We start from the raw sequence: 20,269 nt of genomic DNA on the forward strand, positions 1-20,269 counted from the left end.
GCGGTGCCCCGGTGCGCCCGCCCCGCCGCGGGGCCGCCCCGGCGGGCGGCGAACGTTCCAGACCCCCCACGCTGCGGCAGCGGCGGCGGGACGGGGCTGGGCGGGGCGCGGCGGGACGGGGGCGCGGCCAAACGGAGCTGGCCCGCGCGGGGCCTTGAGGGAAGTGTAGTTCGCTATCAGTAGTAGAGTGAATGCCCAGGTCTGAGAGGTAGACTACATCTCCCGTGGGGCACCAGGAAGGAGCGGCCGCCGCAGCGCCCGCCCGCAGGCGCAGTGGGGACGCCGGAACCGCTATAAGCGGCGTTGTTTGGGTTCGCGGCCGCGGAGCGGAGAAGCTGCGGCGGGGCCGTCGGCGGGCGGAGGTGAGTGCGGCTGGTACCGGGGACGGGCGAACCTTGGTGTGGCGAGGAGGCGGCTCTGCTGTCCCTTCTCCTGTCAGGAGCCCGGCCAAGCAGCCCCCTCACCTCGCCCCCGGTGAGGGGGCTGCGCGCTGCCCTCTCCCGCCGCGCTCTGTCCCGCCTCGGCTGCACCGGGGGCACCTGTCCCTGGGCGGGGCGGCTCCCGTGTTTGCGGCAGCGCGGCGGGGACGCCGGGGAAGGGCCGAGGGGGGCTCCCCCCGGGCTGCCGGGGGGTGTCCGGCCGGGGGGAGCTGTCCTGCATCCCCGCCCGGGAGGGGCGCGGAGCCCGCGGCTGCAGCATGCTCGGCCCCCGGTGCTCTCGGCGGCGATGCTGCAGCGGCGGAGCCCGGGCAGCCCGGCAGAGCTGCTGGTGCAGTCTGACCAGCGTAGCGCAACCAGGCGTCTCCCATCGCCTTAGCTGCAGGCGGGTGGCAGAATGCGATCAAACCGAGTTATAAACCGGAGTCCTGCAGAGGGGAGTGATTTTTGTCTTTCAGACTCTGGTTCTCCTTCTGACCTTTCAGTGCAGTTTGATAGACTGGGTGGAAACCTGCAGCACTGAAGGTGTGACTCATTCCTGTGCATGTCTGTACTTAATAACAGCTCAAGCCTATGGAGTAAGTGAGCAATGCTATAGAGAAGGGACATAGTTTTCTCCAGTTTCTACTGACTAATTTTATCAACTGATCTCTCCAGAGAGATTGGTTTTGCAGAACTTTGTACCAATAAATTATTGGATATATGCAATTTCAAACTCTTTACAGAAGATTTTGGGGATTTGATCTTCCCAGTAAAGTTTCTCAGGGTTTCAGCTAAATGCTGTAGCTATTACTTTAATCTGTCAGATTGCATAATTGTATTTCAGAGATCTAAGGGAGGAACTATGACAGCACTCTAGTGCATTGAGGATCATTGTACTACTTGGTTACCTCAGGGTATGTTTAAACTAGTTCATGAGAGGTTAGTCTTGCGTGGACTTCGAAAGCCATGTTATTACAGCTTTTTGTAATATAACTCATTTGCAATTGCTTATCGATTTTGATTTTGAAAATTAACTTTAAAAATAGGTAACTAAAAGTAACTAGTATATTTGGCATGGCGCATAATGAAGGGGAATTTCATTATTTTTCAGATACTTGAGGTGAAAATACACGTGTAAACCCTGGCGTTTACAGAAGATGAAAGACATCGACATAGGAAAAGAGTACATTATACCCAGTCCTGGGTATAGGAGTGTGAGGGAGAGAGCTGACTCGGTGCATGAAGAGCAGGAAGAGTCTAATTTTCCACATTCTAAACTTAAGGTCAGTTTCTTTTTCATTGTTTATTTTGCAGTCTTTTTGCTTATTAAATTGCATGCAGCAGCCTTTTTGCTGTGCCAGCTGTATATAGATTTGCTGCATTGAAGGTCAATAATGAGTATTGTCTATTGTGTGGAAGAGGTCATTCCAAGGGGTGCTGTAGCTATTTTGGTAACATTTGGTAGCACCTATTAAGCATTTTTCACTTTTAAATGTGGCTTTTCAGTAACATTTGAACAAAACTGTTTTCTAGTATTCAGCTATTGATGTGAATCAAGGAAATTTTTTAAACCTTTGTGTTTTAGAGAATCATTACAACCAAGCAAGAGCAGCGAAGCACTCGGCACAAATCACGCACCATTCAGTGTTGACAGCTGAAAAAACTCTTAATCATGCCATGGTTATTTCAAGGATTAATTTTCTAAAACAGATGTCTAGCTTCTTCTAGTAGCATGACTTTTTTACTTTTCCCCTCAGATGAAAGTAATTATTATTGAACACTTTCTTGAACATCTGTGTATTTAATATGGTGAGGCACCGTCATAATTCTAGTTTATTTTGAGAACTGGGTCTTGAAATAACCACTGGTTTAGAGCTGCCCTGTCATTGTTCAGAGCTTCTAATTTGTAGAGCTTGTTTTCACTGGGAAGAGTGCGTATACTACCAAGTGCTAGAAGGAAAAAAGGCTCAGAGAAATGGAAACACCCATGCTGATGAAAGATATGGTCAGAAACTAATAACCTCTGCTAGCTAAAGAAGGTTAAAGATATTCCACTGCTAGCATTCAGAGCAGCTAATATTTTCTTGCATATCCTGTTCTTGACCTTTTCTGAAATACTCCAAGGACTGATATATATGTGTATACACACAGCTACACACTGTAGATTTTTCTGAAGACAAATAAAATTAATAGTGCTTCTGTCTGATATTCACAATGATGAGTTCCTTGCATATGTGCTGCTGATCATTCTACATAGATTGCCTGTGAGAGGGTTGGAAATAGGAGAACTTGCTGTATTTGTATGAAGGAATTGTGAAGGCCTCTAAAAAGGCTTAATCTCTGCTGTGTTGTAGTAGATGCTGAGGTAGTCTGTATTTTCGCTTCCCTCGTTTCAGTGGGTTTGGGGGTTTCCCGGTGCTGCACTGCTGGGTTTGGGGCTGGAGAGCTGAGCTCTGCAGCAGCTGAGTGCAGGCTGGCTGGCAGGCCCTGCAGCTCGGGTGTCCCCACAGGCTCTGTGACTCAGCACAGTGCTGCTGACGGTGTTCACAAGGTGCTGTCTGATCGCGTTAGAGCAGGCACCTCCGGAGGCACGGTGCGGATTTTGAACGGCTTTTGTCATGTTGATGTCATGGGCTTGCCACCGACCCTGCCCTGTCCAGTAGCAAATCTGCTCTGTCAAATTGCTGGTGACAACAGTGATGCCATTGGTGGGCAGCTCTGTTTCCTGACCACTGGCAGTGGAGTTCAGCAGTAATCATTGCATGTTATCTCTCCCTTTTGGTCTGCATCATCTAATCAGGATTTAACTTTTAAAGGAAGCAATCCTTATCTTACCTGTAAATTTTTAATTAAATGAAATCATGAAACCAGCATATTTGTGGGTACTTTAAATTTTTTTTATTCCTTTTTTTTTTCTTTTGTGAATACTGAAAGTAAGCCAAATCCTGCATGTCTGTACAGCCTGGCATGAAAATCTCTAACTCTGAGGCAGCTTCAGGTCAGCTTAGCTCTGTTGCTGGTCTTTTTTACCCTTCTACCCCTACCATTGGATGTGCTGCCTATGACTACAGAGTAGTACACACAGATAATTGATTGCAAAAGATGGGTTCTGTAAACTTGTGATTACTGATGTAAGAGAAGGGCTTACTTACCCAAGTCCTAACTTACCCAAGTTCAATATGAACTTTTATCTTGTTTGTTCGCTTTGAGTAGAAGAAGGAACTTAACTTGTTTTGCTAATGGAATCTTCTGGTTCTGATAGCCCACTTTACTTGGTAGTTATCTTGTTCAGTATGCCAAGGTTGTGTTAATTTCTAGCTCGTACATTGGTGCCACTTTTGTTTTGCTAGCCTTGCAGCTCAGGTGTATATAGTCCACAGACACAAACAGCTCTGAATTTGTTGCTACATGTCAGTGAGATTAAATCCTGCTTGCTTGCAGAATACTAAGGTTAAGTAAAAGGAGCAGTATTCATCACCTTATCTAAGTTAGGCATTCATGTTTGTGTACCAAGTTTTTCCCTTTCTAGTTGAAACAAGCTCTGGTTTCAGCAGCATGCTTGGCTTAGGGAAGAGCAAAAACTTCCCTTTCGTAAGGCTGAGCTTTGTCTGTTTGGTTAAGCACTTTCCCTCTGCATGTAAGAAAATGGTAGAAGCTGGGAAGAAAATGGTGTATCAAGGGAAGAGAAGGAACTCTGTCCTTTGCTACTGTATCTTTTATGGATCCTGGATTGGGTGAGATGCCTAAATAGACTTGGCACAGCTGGTGACAGAACACAATGGAGGGCTGATGTGATGAGGAAGGGTAGGACCACAGCAGTTCAGAGGGATAAGCTGTAGTGGAGCTCTGTCACTTGGACAACAAAGTCCAGTGTACCATAAGCAGAGATGTTGTGACTCTCAAATTTCTTGTAGCAAATCTGGCTCAGGATTTGAATTAGGCTGACCATAAAATGACTAAGCTGTAAGCACGATGTGTATTGCCAGGAACAAGCTGCAAGCAGATGTAGGCTGTTATTTCACCACTAACTTCAGATTTTTGTGGAATGCAAGTTTAAGGCTGTTTTGCAGCAGAATTTCACTGCATGAGGTAGCCTTCTTGCTAACATGGTGCACCCTTACAGGGTGAGGTAGAATACTCTGGGGACAATAGTCAAGGGCCACTGGTTCATGGCCAGTGGTGATGACTGCTTCTGGCAGGGCTACAAGTACACTTGGCTGATCAATAATATGACTCATTGGGGTTTTTTGTTGCCTATATTGCTGCATTTTCTGCATCCTTCTTAACTTGAAGCAGACAAGCCTAGTTGGTTTTCTGATCATGATCTTTATAGGTGAAAGACCTGTTTTACAATTGAGCCAAGGTCCCAGAGCTTTTTTGTATGTCTCTTCTTTGCATTGCATAAAGGTTATATTCAGCTTTCCATTTTCTGTCCGAAACCTCCATTCTTGTGTTTATTTCCTGCTGAAAGGATGCTGTTTCAAACTACCCCAAGTGTGTTCATGACAATAGTGAAAAAGAACTTGCAATTCTTTCCTTGGAAGCTTAAATGCTGCTTGGTCACAGCTTGAGAGATCACATCTCTGAAAGACAGGAGCTTTTCAAATAGGCTTCCTGGAATCATAATTGAAATAATTCTGCAATATAAGTAGGTCTAATCCAACATTTCCTGGTACTTAATGAGAATGTTGCTATAGAAATATGGACCTTTGAAATAGGCACTCTGGGACTGAAATTCAAGAAAAAAATTATTCAGCTTGTGAATACATGTATTCACCTCATGAGTAAGTGTCTGCAGTGTGTTCTGATAACAATTGATTTTTAAGTCTTTGGAGACCTTAATGTAGCTTACAAAACAGTCTTAACTACATGTTCCCCCTGCATAGTACATACTAATTGAGCTTATTGTATGTGGGTACATGCCTCTGCTGGAGAACTTGTAGGTGCACTTGCTGCCCAGCACTACAGTGAGTGGTCTTCATCTGTAAAAGCTGTTACGTGACCAGTGAGTAATAATTACGGGATGTTTTGAAACGTTGGTTTGTACTTACACCTTTAGGACTTTCTGTTCTCAGAATGTGCCTGTGCCCTTTAACTTGCAGCTGAGATAATTGCATGTAGTTTTACTCATGGAAGCGGTGTATCCTGGGGAGAGCAGATCCCACTGTCCATGAAATATGCTATGAAATGACAGCTGAGGAAGAGAAATAATTTATTTTTAAAAAGTTTTTAAATCCTTTTGGAATAGGCTTGTCTCAAATGTAGATTTTGCGTTTATTTGGTGGAATAGCAGGCAATTAATTTAGCTTTCCTACCCCATTGCAGTTACAATGGAGTAGGATATGAGAACAAGCTGCTTCTACAATATGCAGAGCTTTTGAGAACTCAATAATTCTTGGAATTTGACTCCCCACGTTAACGATGCTACAGCACTTATTTACAAATTGTACTCCAAGCTGTAGTTGGTTCTGGCTGGAATGTACTGTTCAGGATTAAGTTCTTGCTGCTGGAGGATAATGACTGCATCTGTGGTGAATCTCAAGTGAAAATTGCTGCATTTCAAGGCACCAGCCAGGGGAACTGTAGAGATCACTTCAAACATGCAGGAAATGTGTTGCTAACTTTAGCTATCAGAAGCCCTACTAATATTCCTGTCCTTACCTTGATCTCTTGTTTTTCAGGTTTGTTTGACATCTTTTGCCCAAGACAGCAGGGAATGTGATCAGAACTTGCTGGAATTGATGTAAATCCTTCAAGCACTGATAGCTTTGAAGTGATTTATCACTGAGTATTTAAATAGATCAATTCTGCCTCAACCTCTCTGAAGCATCTGAGTGTCTGAGTCAACTGGACAACAGGTTAAAAATAGGGGTGTGAGTGTAGCCTGGGTACTTCTGCCTGTGCACTCCATGCTTAGAGCAGTCCTAGACAGCTTAACTATAAACTGCTTTTTGTAGCTGAAGCTGCTGGATGTGTCTGCGTTTTTCCAGATGACTGCATATTTTCATAACCAAGTAAACACTTTACTTTTTCAAGTCAAATAAAAGCAAAATTTTAAAATCTGTTTTTTTGCAGTAGCAGCAGTTCTATTATCTTTGAGAACTCTGAACACAGACTAAGTGCAGAAGCAAACATTTGTGGTGCTTTCTAAAGATGCATTAATTCCATGATATCCCCAAAGAGGTTATAATAATGTTTTGTTAAGTTGTTTTATCATTGAACTTCTGCTAGTAAGGCAGTCACTGACACAGTAATCACAGAATCAAGTGATTCTGTCAAGGATCACTTGATAGAAGATCCTAGAATTGTTTGGTGTATGCTTTAGGATGACCCTCTAACCACACTGCAGAAGGGTTATCTCTGCCTTGTCCTCCATGCCTAAATGCACAAATCACCATCTGAGAAAGGAGCATATCCACAGCCAGTCATGTTTCAAAAGTTTGACACTTGGAGGAGGGTTTATGGTATCAGAGAATACCTTCCACTTAACAGGAGGAACAAAAAGGTGAAGTCTGTGACTGGGCAGAGACATTTTATAGAGGAACATCGATATTCTGGATAATTCACAGCTTCCATTGGAACTTGACTGCCTCCCTTAGTGCACAGCCATCTTTTTTCTAAGCCTTAGCCATAGCATAAAACCTCAGCTCAGGCCACATGCTGGTATTGTCTTTGACTACTGTGGGTTGCTGTTCCTCTGTTCAGAGCAGATTTTTAAATCAGCCTGCTCATGACCAGAAGTATGCAAGGAGTAGATTAGCTATCAGTGAAGGAAATCTTGCAGTATCTTTTCCATTGTGGTGTTCTATATTAGTGCTGCATACACTCTGCTCTATGGCTGTTTCAGTGTACAGCTACGAGTGTTTCCAGAAATATTCACTGCATCTATCCCAAACTATTGATGAACTTAGCTTGAAGCAACTTAAAACTCGCATATATGTGGGGGTTCTGATGTCTTGGGACCCTGAGATGGTTATTAGATTTTGAAAATTCGTATCCTAGTGATAAGGAATAGTTAGTTGTGCTCTGAACCACAGACGGCAAGCAAGCTGTTCCACAAACAAAATCTGTGTTTCAGTTGTTTTTGAGGATGAAGGTTAATGAATTTCAAAGTCAACATGTTTAGAGCCCTGAGATGTTTTGTTTGAGTTTCCTAGTTTACTGTTTGCTTTTGGAAGCGTGTGTTGGTGCAGGAAGGTGAGTTCAATACAAGATTGTTGTATTAGGCTTGATGAATGCTGTGGTGTCAAGGCTTCTGCTGTCACTCATTGGTGATTCCACTCAATAGGAGTTCAAAACCTCCCTGGATACTCAAAGTGGTGTACAAAATTCACTTGTGTAGCTTCTATTGTGTTCTGGCTTAGGCATGGCCTGCATAAAGTTTGTTACTGAAGAACACCCCCAGGACATGGCAGGGTGTTGGGGTGGTTCAGGAGAGCAGAGCTTACCTGAGCAAGGCAGGAGCCAGATTCTCAGCCTGCACTGTGCTAGGTTGATCTGCTTAATGAGGAGTTGGTTTCCCATCTTTATAGGCAGAGACATGTAGGGTGCCAATTCTAAAGCTGGTTATTAATAATTCCAAAGGAGTCTGCTGTCACTGTGTGTGAGCTATGTAGCTCCAGTGCTGGATGATCAATGTACAGCCTTAGTTTTGAATGAATCCTAGAACCTTTGCTTACAAGATCATGAATACTGGTTTTAATGCAAAAGAAAAGACAGGAATTCATGGATACCACAAGCCTAAGCACATGCACAGCTGCTTATCAGCTGCATTCATAGCAGCTACAGTTGCAAAATCCTAAAGCAAACGCTTCATGCCAAACTCTGTATTTCTTGGATTGCAGGAATAAATGGATTTGCTAGGAAAGAGTTGAGAACATTTCACCTCAAAGCTGATGCTGGCCAGAATTCAAGGGCAAGGTAAAATAAGAAATATTCCTGTAAGAAGCTGATATACCTGTCCTCACCAAGGGCTTCCTGTGCCTCAAGTGAAAGTGCTCAATATATGTGACTGAAATACTCAGACTTACCAGATGTACATAGCCTGACCTTGTTTGGCTACAGAGCCTTGATATCAATACCAATTACTATTGGGAAACTTCTGCTTTAATCTGAGGATGCATAAACTCAGGCTAGCTTTGAAACCATGACTCCAGTGTTAATACAACTTCTGCTAATCCTGGCCAAGAAAAGTAACAATGGATCTGGTGTGATCAAGTCACATGTAACTCTGTTAAACAGTGAATAGCTGGACTTCAAGCTTTTCCATCTCTGAACTGCTGTGGTAAATCAGAGCATGTTTCTGAACAGTTAGTTTCTATATTTCAAGAGAAATATGGCACAGCTGTACTTATTCCTACATTTGGCTATGTGTTTAATGCTGTGAAGAGCTGTTCTTCCAGGTAGCAGAAGCTGAGAAGGCAGCAGAGATGTGAGGTTTTATTTATACCCCCCTTTCAGGAGGTTGAAGAAAATGGAGTCTGACTGTTTGATTTTGTTCTTTTCAGCAGTTATGGAAATTGTAGCCATAATTTCTAGGCATCTGACACTGTCTGATGGTCTCACCTTGGTGCTGTGTGAATGCAGCTGTGCTGTCTGTACTTTGCAATCAATCTGTGCAGGTGCCTAAAGGATCAGTGCCTCTTTCCTGACACCCACTGTCTGATCTCGCCCAGTGCCTGCTCCTTGTTGCCCCAGCATCAGGGAGACAGCTGGTATGGGTGGATGATACACCAAACTAGTCTTAAATAGGCTCATGTTTTAATCAGGCAAGGTATCATAAAGTATCCTAGCTACAGAGAAGGCTGGGAGCCTAATGCTGCAAATCCCCTTATTAATATTTTTATAGATTGTGTACTGCATCAAATCCACTGAAAGGAGAAGAGAATTGTCTTAGTAGACTATAAAGTTCATAGGGCACTTCTGCTGCTTCACCAAGCAGCTGCAGACTTGACAATGTTTGGACCTGCAAATATATTTGATTTTGAGATGCTCTGGAGTTTGATGACTTGCAGTTTGGACAGTGCTTTAGGGGTTGCCTGTGCTACCTGCAGAAGCAGTGTATATACCCCTTACTCCTTTCTAGTGGGAATATTCTTGGACCCAGAGGAATTTCTGGGAAGAATAATGAAATTACAATTTCAGAGAATCTTTTCCTAGACTCGTGTTTTATTTTAGTTGTGCTTAAGCTAAATAGAACACTTGGTTCTTTTCTTCCCTTCCCCAGCCCATGCAAGCTAATCACTAATCTTGTTTTGTAACACCAATCTTTTAATGAAGTCTTAAATATTTTTAAATTGCTCTTCATCCTGGAGTTGTAATATGGCAAATGCTTTAAGCACTGAGCAGCACTGGTGATGATAGAATTATTTCTCATCACATGCCCACCTAGTTCTGAGCTCTGCTGTTCTAGTCTCTAGGTTTCCCCTTTGCCTCTCCTTGCTGGGAACTTTAAAGGCATGAGGAAGCCTGCTGAGCTCTGGCTGCTAAATGCAAGAGGTAGGAGTTTTGTTCTGCAGTGTTGCCAATTCAGAGACCTTTGCAACTTAAATCAATCAATTTTAACTTCGTAATAATAAGTCAACCACAGTAGCTTTAGTATTCTATGTCAGCTGCAAGGATTAGTAAAAAAGTAGTTACAGGTCTGTTCTAGTTTCCTGTCAGCTGCTGGAAGGACCAGAAGAGATGCAGCTTCTTCCCTGCTGTGATCTGAGCCCTGGAAGATGTTCTACCTTAGGGAAGAAGGGACAAAGCTGTTTGGTGGGGTTTGGGTTGTAGGCACACATCAGATTCTTCCTCTGCAAGACGAGTAAGGGGTGGAAACATCTCTTTTGCTTTGCCTCTGGTCTTGTCTGGCTTTGCAGTTGTGTCATGTTACAATTGTCAAACCAATAGTTGCTACCTTCTCTTAAATAGGAGATTGTTATAGGACTGTGTGAAAGGCTAGAATCTACCTGGGTGGCTTTCTGCTTCCCACCTACATAACAGCTACTTCCTTTTTCTTTACCTGTTCCCCATCCTCAGATGCCCATATTACATGCTTAGCACATTTTCAGAGGTGTGCAAGTTCACATACTTGAGTTTGCTTGCCTTTCTAAGTTTCCTCATGTCATTCTTGCTTCCTATGGAACTTCTGACATCATGTGTATATGACAGCTTTGTAGCTTGGCTCCTAAATTTCCTGTGTTTTCATGACCTTGGATTGTAGATTTGGTATGTCTGTCTCTAATGAGCAGAGCCAATAGTTTCCCCTTGCCCCTAAACCACTCATTTTCCTCATCTTACTCAGGCTTTCTGTCATGTCTTGAGTCAACTGTGTAATCTTTCTGACTCTCTCATTGCCTTATGTACTTACCATTGCTGCAACCAATTTTTTGACAAGGAATTCATGCCAAGAGGTGCTTGTATGGTTTTGTTGTTTTCCTAAGCTGCAGAATGTCAGATGGGGCAGGTGTGCTCTGTGGTGGCAGCACCAAATGTGCTTCTCTTTCTCTGCCCCTCTGTGCCCCACCCGTGAAGGAAGATCATGTGTGCAGTGATGCTTCCTTGGTGCTCGCCGCACTCTTGGGGACTTGGCCCAAGATTTAAGGTTTAACTGTTTTCTTAATCTGTTAACTCTTATAGTAATTTATTGAATTGTATCAGCCTCTACTCAGGTGTGTCAGAGCTTCGTGGCCTGTGGAGTGCATACTGTTTTGCTCTGTGAGGAGATGCCAATGGCTGCAGCAAATTTATTTGGCATTCACCAGCTATTAATAAGGTGCTGGATCAATGATTGTTCTTGCTCTCTGTCATGTGTTTAGTAAGCCATGATATGCTTATCCTATGTGAGTTTATTTCTCCAGTGTTTAGTCCATTTATTCATTTGAACCTTACAGTATCCTCTGATAGAGACTTGTCAATTTAAGTGTGCCTTGTTCTTTTGTTGTAAGAACAGTTGGTGGTCACAGTCTCTTTCAACAGGCTTTATGGACCTCTCAAATACCTGTACCTTTATTCCTTTTATCTATCTAGCTGAAAAATCTTTAAGTTTATGCTATCCCAACCCCATTGTTATTGTTGATCAAGGAAAGTAAATTTAATACCTTTTTTGAATTGAAGTGACAAGGGGCGTAGTCTGGTGTTCAAAAAGGATGCAAACCCTAGGGTTTAAGTGTTATGGTAATGTTTTCTGCTTTATCCTTTGTCTTTTGTAACAATTCTTCATTGTTTTTTTGACCTTTTGTTGCTGCTGAGTAATCTGCTTTTTCTCAATAAATGTCTGAATGAATCTTCCTCTTCCAGTTAGCAATATCTGATTTAGACTAGTTTTGTTTCTGTGAGCATTTCTTTGGAGTTATCAGTATCATGTTGTATCACATTTCATTGCTTGTTTTGGCATATTAATAAGTAGATGAATTAGAAAAAGTGTATTTTAAGTTATTTTTTGTTTATTTGACATTTATTTCAAGAGCAGAGCTGGAGCCTGTTGTAGCACATTGATAATGACTCAAGGCATTGGTTTCCAAGAAAACTGTGCACACATGCAGGCAATCAGAAAACCTAATCAGAAACCTAAATTAAGTGTTGGGGTCGTTTTGGTTTTTTACTTCAGTCTTTTGTTCCTGAAGTGCATTGTAGAACAACTTAGGAGCCTCACTTCTTCCTGATAAACTGTGCTTTGAAGATAAGAAAATCTTCAGAGAACTACACAGAACTGTGGAGTTGTTCTTAAATTTTAATTGTACTGTGGTGTGGTGTATTTGTTTCTTGCTAGTCTTACATGTGGGATTTGACAACCTCACCACGATGGAGATGAGCAGGGCTCTCAAAGAGGGGTCTGTGCTTGTATTTGTCTCTATGGCAAGACATTGTAAAGGCCTTTCAAAAGCAGTGCCCTCATCTTTATCAATGCAGCTTTTCCACACTTGCTGAGAGAACTCTTGAGCAGCTCTGGAGAGTTTTAATTATTTTTCACAGTGATTGTTTATGAATATTATCTTTGGACTGCCTAAACCCCTTGCAATTGTGCTTACTTATTAAAAAGCTATTCTTGTTTCTAAGTGGGTGAAAATCTATTTTAATGCTCATCAACATAGTGTTTTCTGTTTTGGACTTTTTTTTTTTTTTACTTATAGGCACTTTTTTGTGTGCTCTGAAAAGCAATGTTTATATAACTAGCTTATGCCATCACTTAGAAACAAGTGTGTTATCAGCAACAAGATGTTTGGGCAGATCTGCCCTGGGCCTCTTGTGAGGGTAACACAACAAACCAGTTAAAAATTCCTCTGCTGTATCCAGAAAAGAGGTGGTGCAGAACTCTTCCCTGCTACTGGCTCCTTTGGGATGTTTATGGCAAGTCCCTTATTAATGCTGATTTGCATAGGGTTTACTCACTAAGGCAGTGTTGCCTTAGTGAGTCAGTAATTTAATATAAATTGAGTGAGAAGTCTTTTAATTCAGATTTCAAGTACTGTGTATTTTTGAGTCATTCCATGTGTCATAAGATTTTAATGTTCTTTTGTTTTCATGTTATTTGGCTATCCTTTGTTACCATAGCTTTAGGTGATAGCTTAGCAAATAAGTTTTTTGAGGTAGAACTGTGGATTGCTGACAACATGCTTAGGCACTTTTTAACTACTTTGGTTAAGTAAGGGACAGATTGATGACATTTTGAGTTTCCTGTTCTCATCCTTCTCATGGGTGGAAACAGTGTCTTAGTGTGCTATACTATTACCTGTTAACATAGTACAGACAAAGACCATGATAAATGGTGACATTTCCAAAAACAATGACATGTCTTGGAAGTCAGGAACCAAGTGCTTGCATTTAGTGTTTGTTGGAGGCTACAAAGCATCACAGTTGTTTCTTTGCAAGGAAATAAGCTAACTTGGCTCTGGTAAGTCAACTAATAAAGGTAGAATCATAGTATCTTTGTAAGACCTTCAGGAAGATGTTTGCCTCAGAATTTTTTTTTTCTACAAAGTAGCTTAGTTGCAATAAACTAGAATACAAGCAGGTAACGTGGTGCTGCAATAAATGGCACATCAAGTTAGCAGAACCAGTCAAGGGCCCTCTGCCAGTACAGATAACAGGCTCATCTCCTCTGTAGTTTTACCTCATCTGACTGCTCCTCAAAAGATTTGTTGAAACTCTGCAACATTTTGACTATCCTGTATCACTGCTGTTTCTCCTCTTGGGTTAGCATTTAAGTCTGCCTTTCACTGGGGCTGTGGAAACCCTCCCTGAGATAAAATTTGCCTTTTGAGTAAGTGGCTATTACCAAAGTTGCTGAGCCATTGAGAAACTGTGCCTGGGGGCAGAGAAAATTGTCATCTTTGTTCCATTTAGATTAGAGGAAAAGACAAAAAAAACAGGAAACATGATAAAAGTAAGTACAATTCTGCTTGGTGCAGGTTTTTAAAATCTAAAGTGTTTTTGAAGACGGGACTTCAGTAGCATTCTGAAAATACCTTGTATTTTCTGTGGATAAGAGTATCTGAATTTGTAAATTCATCAAGAAAATGTCTTAATTTCACTGCATAAGCCAGTCATTGACTTCCTGTACTGATATCATAGGTACTTGATGTTGTAATTTCTCTCTGTTGTATTTCCTGTGGCAGGATTAGTCTGGACTCTCCATTTATCCTTTGAATGCACAGGTGCAATACTGGTACTAATTTATGTTTTACAAATGCAGCAGTGTAACACAGATCTAGAACCTGTGCCTTCCATGGCTTTGCTGCTGGGATGAAGCCTGTGGTCTAAGACATTGATGACTGTGATTGTTGCACAATAATTTGCAGAAGAAAGAGGTGCAAAATTGCTGGAGATGGGAGTCATGGACTTCAAATGTAGTTTTGAAGTCTGAATCTGTTGTCTTTCTTGTAAAAGCAGATTGAATGCCAGGATGCCTTGGAAGCAGCAGCTCGGGCAGAGGGCCTGCCACTGGACATCTCTGTGCATTCCCAGCTGAGAATGCTGGATGAAGAGCATCACAAGGGCAAATACCACCATGGTCTGAATGCACTGAAACCCATACGGACCACTTCCAAGTACGTCTTTAGGCTACCACAGAACTGATACAGCATTTGCTTTTCAAACCAGTGACAAAGCAGAATTGCAGATGTAGGTCTGCTGACTGGTACTGGAAACATCAGAATTTGTTTAGCAAGTGTGGCTGGCATGGACCATTTGGTACTCTGAGTGCTTTCAATGAGAGGAGGCTTTGTTTTTCTTGAAGATTTACATTTCCTGTTTCCTTTTTCATTTGTTTGTGATTTTTCTTTTTTCTTTTTTTTTTAATTCTTTTAGACACCAGCACCCGGTTGACAATGCTGGGCTTTTTTCCTCCATGACCTTCTCCTGGCTCACTCCTTTGGCCCACAGAGCATACAAGAAAGGGGAATTGTTTATGGATGATGTATGGTCTTTGTCAAGGCACGAGTCTTCAGATGTCAACTGCAGAAGGTAAAGACATGTAGTTCATTATTATTTTCTTGTTTCCACTTATTACATGTCATTACATGCAGGCAATGGGTAAAGACATGTAGTTCATTATTATTTTCTTGTTTCCACTTATGTTATTTTCTTGTTCCACTTCCTGCATGTCATTACATGCAGGCAATGATATAGTGTTGCCCTAGAATAGCAGCACTGACATTTTGTTTTGCCTTTCTCAGAATGGTGGAATTCACTTTCATTTTTCAGAGACAACTTTCTCATTCATCACAGTTTCTGTAGCCTTGCTGATTTTAGTGAAATTAGGGGGATTATATCTTTAGGAGTGTCCTGCAATTATTCTGATTTTGCATGACTTTAATCTGGCTATGAAAACAAAATTTTTTCTCAAGGCTACAGTGAAAAATTCCTGGGCTAAAATGAGAAATAATACTGTCAGTAGCAAGGTGATTTGAATGTGGATCAGATCTTCTGATCAGACTTACCTTCTATGGTTAATGAGAATTTCTTCAGGTTTTGACTTTGCAGTCTTCAGTCATTTCAGCAGAGAAAGACTGTCAGTATATTAAGATTGCCAAAGAGACTCCAGGCAAAGAAAAAGCATTGTGTTTTTCGTCCCTTTGTCCTATGGAAGTAACACTACATAAATCTTTCTCTTTACCTCACAGAGTGTATTTATTTCTCTTAATACTATTTTTTTGTTGTTCTGAGCTAGGAAGCACTTAGAGATTTAAGAAAGTATGTATGAGACTGTACCTTCTCTCATGGTGAAAAATTTATGACATGAGTAAATGTCACAAGTCTTCTGTTTTTATTAGGCTGGAAAGACTGTGGCAGGAAGAACTAAAAGAAAATGGGCCTGATGATGCTTCTCTGCGGAGGGTTGTGTGGATTTTCTGCCGCACCAGGCTCATCCTCTCCATAGTGTGTCTGATGATCACGCAGCTCGCGGGTTTCAGTGGACCAGTAAGTAATATCCATCCTTTTTTTAACAACCCCAGAGGGCTCCATCTCATGGCCAACTGTAAAATCTTAAGGTTTCATTGCAGAATCACTAAATGTTTTGACTAGCTAGAAATTTTGGGGTAGAATTCAAGAGCAATTCAATAATCCAAGATAGGATTGCTACAGCTGATGGATCAGTTGCTACTGAATACCCAGGCAAGTTCTTGGGGAAGGGAGGGGAGTCTAGGTATCCTGGAGAAAATGGACTTTTTGGTTTTTCTCTTTGCTTTTGAGTATAGTTTAAAGTTCTCCCCTAACTGCATAACCTTAACTGCGTAACTTGGTTTTTTTCATGAGATTCTTATGTGCAGGTCTTCTAATTGTTTTTCTCTTTGAAATTCTGTAAATTTATCTTGGAATAAAATTCAGTCTGACAAAACGCTGATCTTAAATTATTGGCATTAATAACAGTCTTCGAGAAGTGGACCAAAAGAGTTCTGTGAGAGCACTGCTTAAAAACTAATGTGAGCAGGTCTCAAGAAGTCTGTGGGCATAGTTTTTACTGATCCTACAGAGAATGGCCAGACAGGTTTCAGGTAGAAGTGTTAGAAAACGTTGTTGCCTCTAGGAACGGCTGCTGCTTGTTGCTAACGGGTCGTATTGAAGATAACAACATGGGACTTGACATTCGCACCATTTTTTTGTCACCTGTTTGTTGCACATGCTGTGCAGATTTAAAGTTGAAATTTTGACTAAATTTATTCTCTACACATTTCCCTTGAGGAGTAGGAGCAGTATTACTGCTAGTAGTACACGTTTCAGTGTGCTGGTAAGCTGGAGGTTCATTTCTTGGGTAAGTACACTTGGGTGCACTGTTAGGTGAAATGTCTTTTTAAAATGTTTTCCTGCTTTTAAATGTCTTATCAAAAAATGATGTTCTGTTTTTTAAGTCTTCTTAAAGTTTGCCTTGTTTCATGTAATATGAATAACAATGAACGTTTCTGTGGTATTGTTTTCTTTGTAATATTTTATAATTGTCTTTTTTATAAAATACGTGAACATACTTTGGTAATTAACAATAAATTATGATTAAGGTTTTAACAGCACTAGTTTCTCCCAAGAAGAGCTTCTGTCATTGTTTCACTACAGGGCTTGAGGAGCTGCTTTTATCTTTAGCAAAGAACTTGCAGCAGGGTTACCCCTAACTTCTGTAGCGTAATGGTTTCAATTTGTCTCAGGCAGACTGCTGAAAGAGAGCCAGAAGGGAAAGGAGAAAACAAACCAGCTTGATTATGTTGGGAGCTACTGCTGCAATTGATGCTTGATATGGGTAACTTAGAATTATCTATAGACAGTTGCCCATTTACAGACAACCTTATTCATTTTTCTGAATAAGGCCCAATACATTTTGGGTTCTACCATTGGCATGAGAATAAGTCGTTACCATCCCTCCTCCCTGTTTTTAAAAATGGCATGTCTTAGGGATATGCCTATGCTGTCTCCTCAGAAGTATCAGTGCTTTCTTGTATTGTTACACCCTTTCAGTCACCTGAAGGTGAGAACAGAGATCGGGAAAAGCACTTGACTTGACCTCATGTATTGGAGGAAAATTATAAAAGTGGAGTTAAACACTATATTAAACTTCAAAAGTTTTAATTGAATGTCTATGATCTTGAAAGGCCAGCAAATGGCTGTGGCTTTGCTAATGAGCATTGTGATGGTTGTAACTGGAAAGGAGTTGTTCCAGATTTCCTGTGTGGACTCTTTTGCTTTGGTTGGGTTTTTTTGTTCTGGTATCAGATCCTTCAAGGGTCTTCCTCTTTTTTTATTTTGATACATTTTGCATCTGGCACAGAATCTTAACCTATGACCTGGTGAGTCAGCTGCATGTGTCAGACTGCCTGGTAATAACCATCAGAATGTAAAGATGATATATTATTTATCTCCAATAAATACTTGCTACTATTTGATCAGCTACCAAAACTTTCAAGTTCTGGTGGAGGAGCAAAGATTCATTACTAAACATAATCGGTTTAACTCCAGGTCTGAACAATGTACCAGTTTGCTACTGTTCAGAGCTATTCCCATTTGGGAGATGGGGAAACTTGCTATTTTAGTGGAGCACAGCTTGACAGTTTGGTCAGTTACTGGAGGGGGGAGTGGTAAGCTGTGGGAGGTAAGTTTTCCAGTTTCCCCGTTGGCTCCAGCTGCAGCCTGCCCCGTGCTGTGGCGCGCTGGCTGCAGCAGGGACGCCGGCACTGCAGTGGGACCAGTGACAGAAGCTGTTCTTCAGCATTTTCAGGATGGCTGTTTTCTGCGTCAGGATGAGGCTTTCCTGCTGGCCAGAGCCACCGCCAAGAGCAAAGGTAAGGTAATGTTTATTCCATGGGAATGCTTAAGACAGCCGAGCAGCTTGTACCAAGCACTACGGTAATAGCCACAGGAGCTCTTTTTCCCCCTTAGCTTAGTGTATATGCTGTAATGTTTTTGTTTTGTAAATAACTTTATGCTGGATTCTTTTCATTAAACTAATATGAATTTGAATAGTACTTGTTCAGATGTAAATGTTAATTTTCTGTGACTTTTTTCCCCTCCCTTTTCAAAATTCTTTAATCTGCTGTTTCCTCTTTTCTTTCTTCCGGAACAAAAATAAATTGGGTTATAATGTAAGCTGGTCTCTATTTCATCATGGGAGATGCTGAATCTATAAAATAGTGCTGCAAAATTGCACTAAAGTTTTGGGAGGAATGAGACCCCAGGAAACATCTGCTATCTTTATACATCCTCTCTTGGAGACTTTCAGCAATGCTGTGGTGTGTGAGAAAATGCTTGCAGTCTGCGACCAGGCTGAGTTACAGCTCGTGAGGAAAAAGGGGGATTTTCACCCCAATTGCTCAGTGACTCAGTTGCATATGTTGGATTGAATATTGGAAAAAGAAGTCAGTAATCTCCACAGTAACTGCAGACCAACTGTATGCAATTGTGATCCAAACAGTCAATGTAAAATTAAATCAAATCAGGAGAAAGTTGGAATGCAATAGATCTGTGAATGTGAGCTCCTCACATTTGTTCAGTGATCGGTATGTAAATTTTCTCAGTGGTCATTCTAGAACCTGATGGACATCTGGCTTTAATTCACACCTGTGAAAGAGCAAAATTATTTACAGCATGTTTCCTTGGTTCTGATGTGCAGAATTATTTTTCTCTGAACAGATGAATTTGATCTCCATTTTTTTTTTTGTTATTTGGTGCTGGGCTGTAGCTATCAAAACCTTTGCTGGAGTTGTGGGGTTTTGTTTTCTTTTTTCTCTTCAAACTATACAGAACTCCTACTTGCAAAACGTGATTTAGCCAAGAGGACTTCAACGGACTATGATGTGAAAGGCTTCTCAAATATTTCGTTTGGTCTCAGTTTTTTTTTTGTTGATTTTTCTTGTGGGCAAAGGTAATTCTCTACTCTGTACTAGAAAGCACCAGTATCTTTAAGCATCATTTGTTGAAAAGCTCTTTAGGAAGTCTCTTGCTGTCTGTGAAGCCTTATTGTAGGATACTTTTGAAATCAGATTTCAGAATTTGTGCAGCCTCAGAAGCCTCCTCTGTTGGTACCTTCAAGCTTGACTTCTTTTGGACTCCGTGGACAAATACCCATTCTAGTTTTGTATCTTTATAATTTTTTGTATAGATTTAAATCTAAATTGTTAGAAGCTAAGACTGACTGTTAGATATTAGCCCTTTATAATTATCCTGTATGTGCAGACTGTATGTTTATACAATGGTCTACCTGTTGTATAGTGTTTTTGAGATGTTACCATTTAAGATGACTCTTCATTTCAAATAAAAGCCTATTGTTTCGCAGTTAATAATATTTAATGCTGGTGGTTGTGAATTGTATGATGTTATATTGCCATTGGACCACAAAGAGCTGGAGTTGGGAATTGGTGGTTCTGGGGGCTGTCCTCTTTCTGCAGGTGATGTTTGAAATGTGATTCCTGAGGTAAAGTGTTTATGTTCTTGGGGGAAGAGGGTATGGGGGGGGATTGAATGGTTAATTTTTTTGTCTTTTTTTTTTTTTCTCCCTATCCCCAATGATTTGTGGTATTGCGTACCTTGTGCTTTCTGCTTGTTTTTTTCTTTACTATTAAACTGCTGATGTTTATTTCCAGGAATGTTTTGCAAATGTCCTTCTCACTCTTCCCCTCTACAACTGTAGGTACATTGTTCCTTTTTATCAAATAAGCACGTTTGAAGCAAACCAAAGATAAAATAAAAAAGGTCTTAATGTCACGTAAAGGAATGTTTCTTAATGTGTGCAGATGTATAAGTAGTGACTATATTTTAAAACTCTTCTATATGATAATGCATTGCTTTCAGCTAACTGACACATTTATGTTAAGTTAGAAGACACGGAGGATTAGGAGTGTGCTGCGAGGAATATGGCTCCAAATTAAACTCTCTTTACTTACTAA

The 20,269-nt window shown here is 41.2% G+C and overlaps 1 protein-coding gene across 14 annotated transcripts in view; it reads left to right on the forward strand.

The window, feature by feature from the left end:
• The first annotated feature begins 282 nt into the window (after window positions 1-282).
• ABCC5 (ATP binding cassette subfamily C member 5) overlaps window positions 283-20,269 on the forward strand; it is a 46,255-nt gene continuing 26,268 nt past the window's right edge. For 3 of the 14 annotated variants that reach the window (XR_005952776.1, XM_041405666.1, XM_041405669.1), the window contains exons 1-6: window positions 342-362; window positions 896-1,015; window positions 1,531-1,702; window positions 14,292-14,452; window positions 14,712-14,867; window positions 15,677-15,824. Coding sequence is in view for 12 of the 14 variants with exons in the window: in XM_041405666.1 (XP_041261600.1) it covers window positions 1,577-1,702; window positions 14,292-14,452; window positions 14,712-14,867; window positions 15,677-15,824 (591 nt within the window). In the remaining 2 variants the exon portion in view is untranslated. Of the gene's footprint in view, window positions 363-895; window positions 1,016-1,530; window positions 1,703-6,100; window positions 6,278-8,263; window positions 8,340-14,291; window positions 14,453-14,711; window positions 14,868-15,676; window positions 20,014-20,269 lie in introns of those variants that run through there. The other 11 variants (XM_041405679.1, XM_041405667.1, XM_041405672.1 and 8 more) reach the window with 11 other exon arrangements.

This window comes from Onychostruthus taczanowskii, unplaced genomic scaffold (assembly GCF_017590055.1).
Source record: "Onychostruthus taczanowskii isolate IOZ18803 unplaced genomic scaffold, ASM1759005v1 scaffold24, whole genome shotgun sequence".
Lineage (NCBI taxonomy): Eukaryota > Metazoa > Chordata > Aves > Passeriformes > Passeridae > Onychostruthus > Onychostruthus taczanowskii.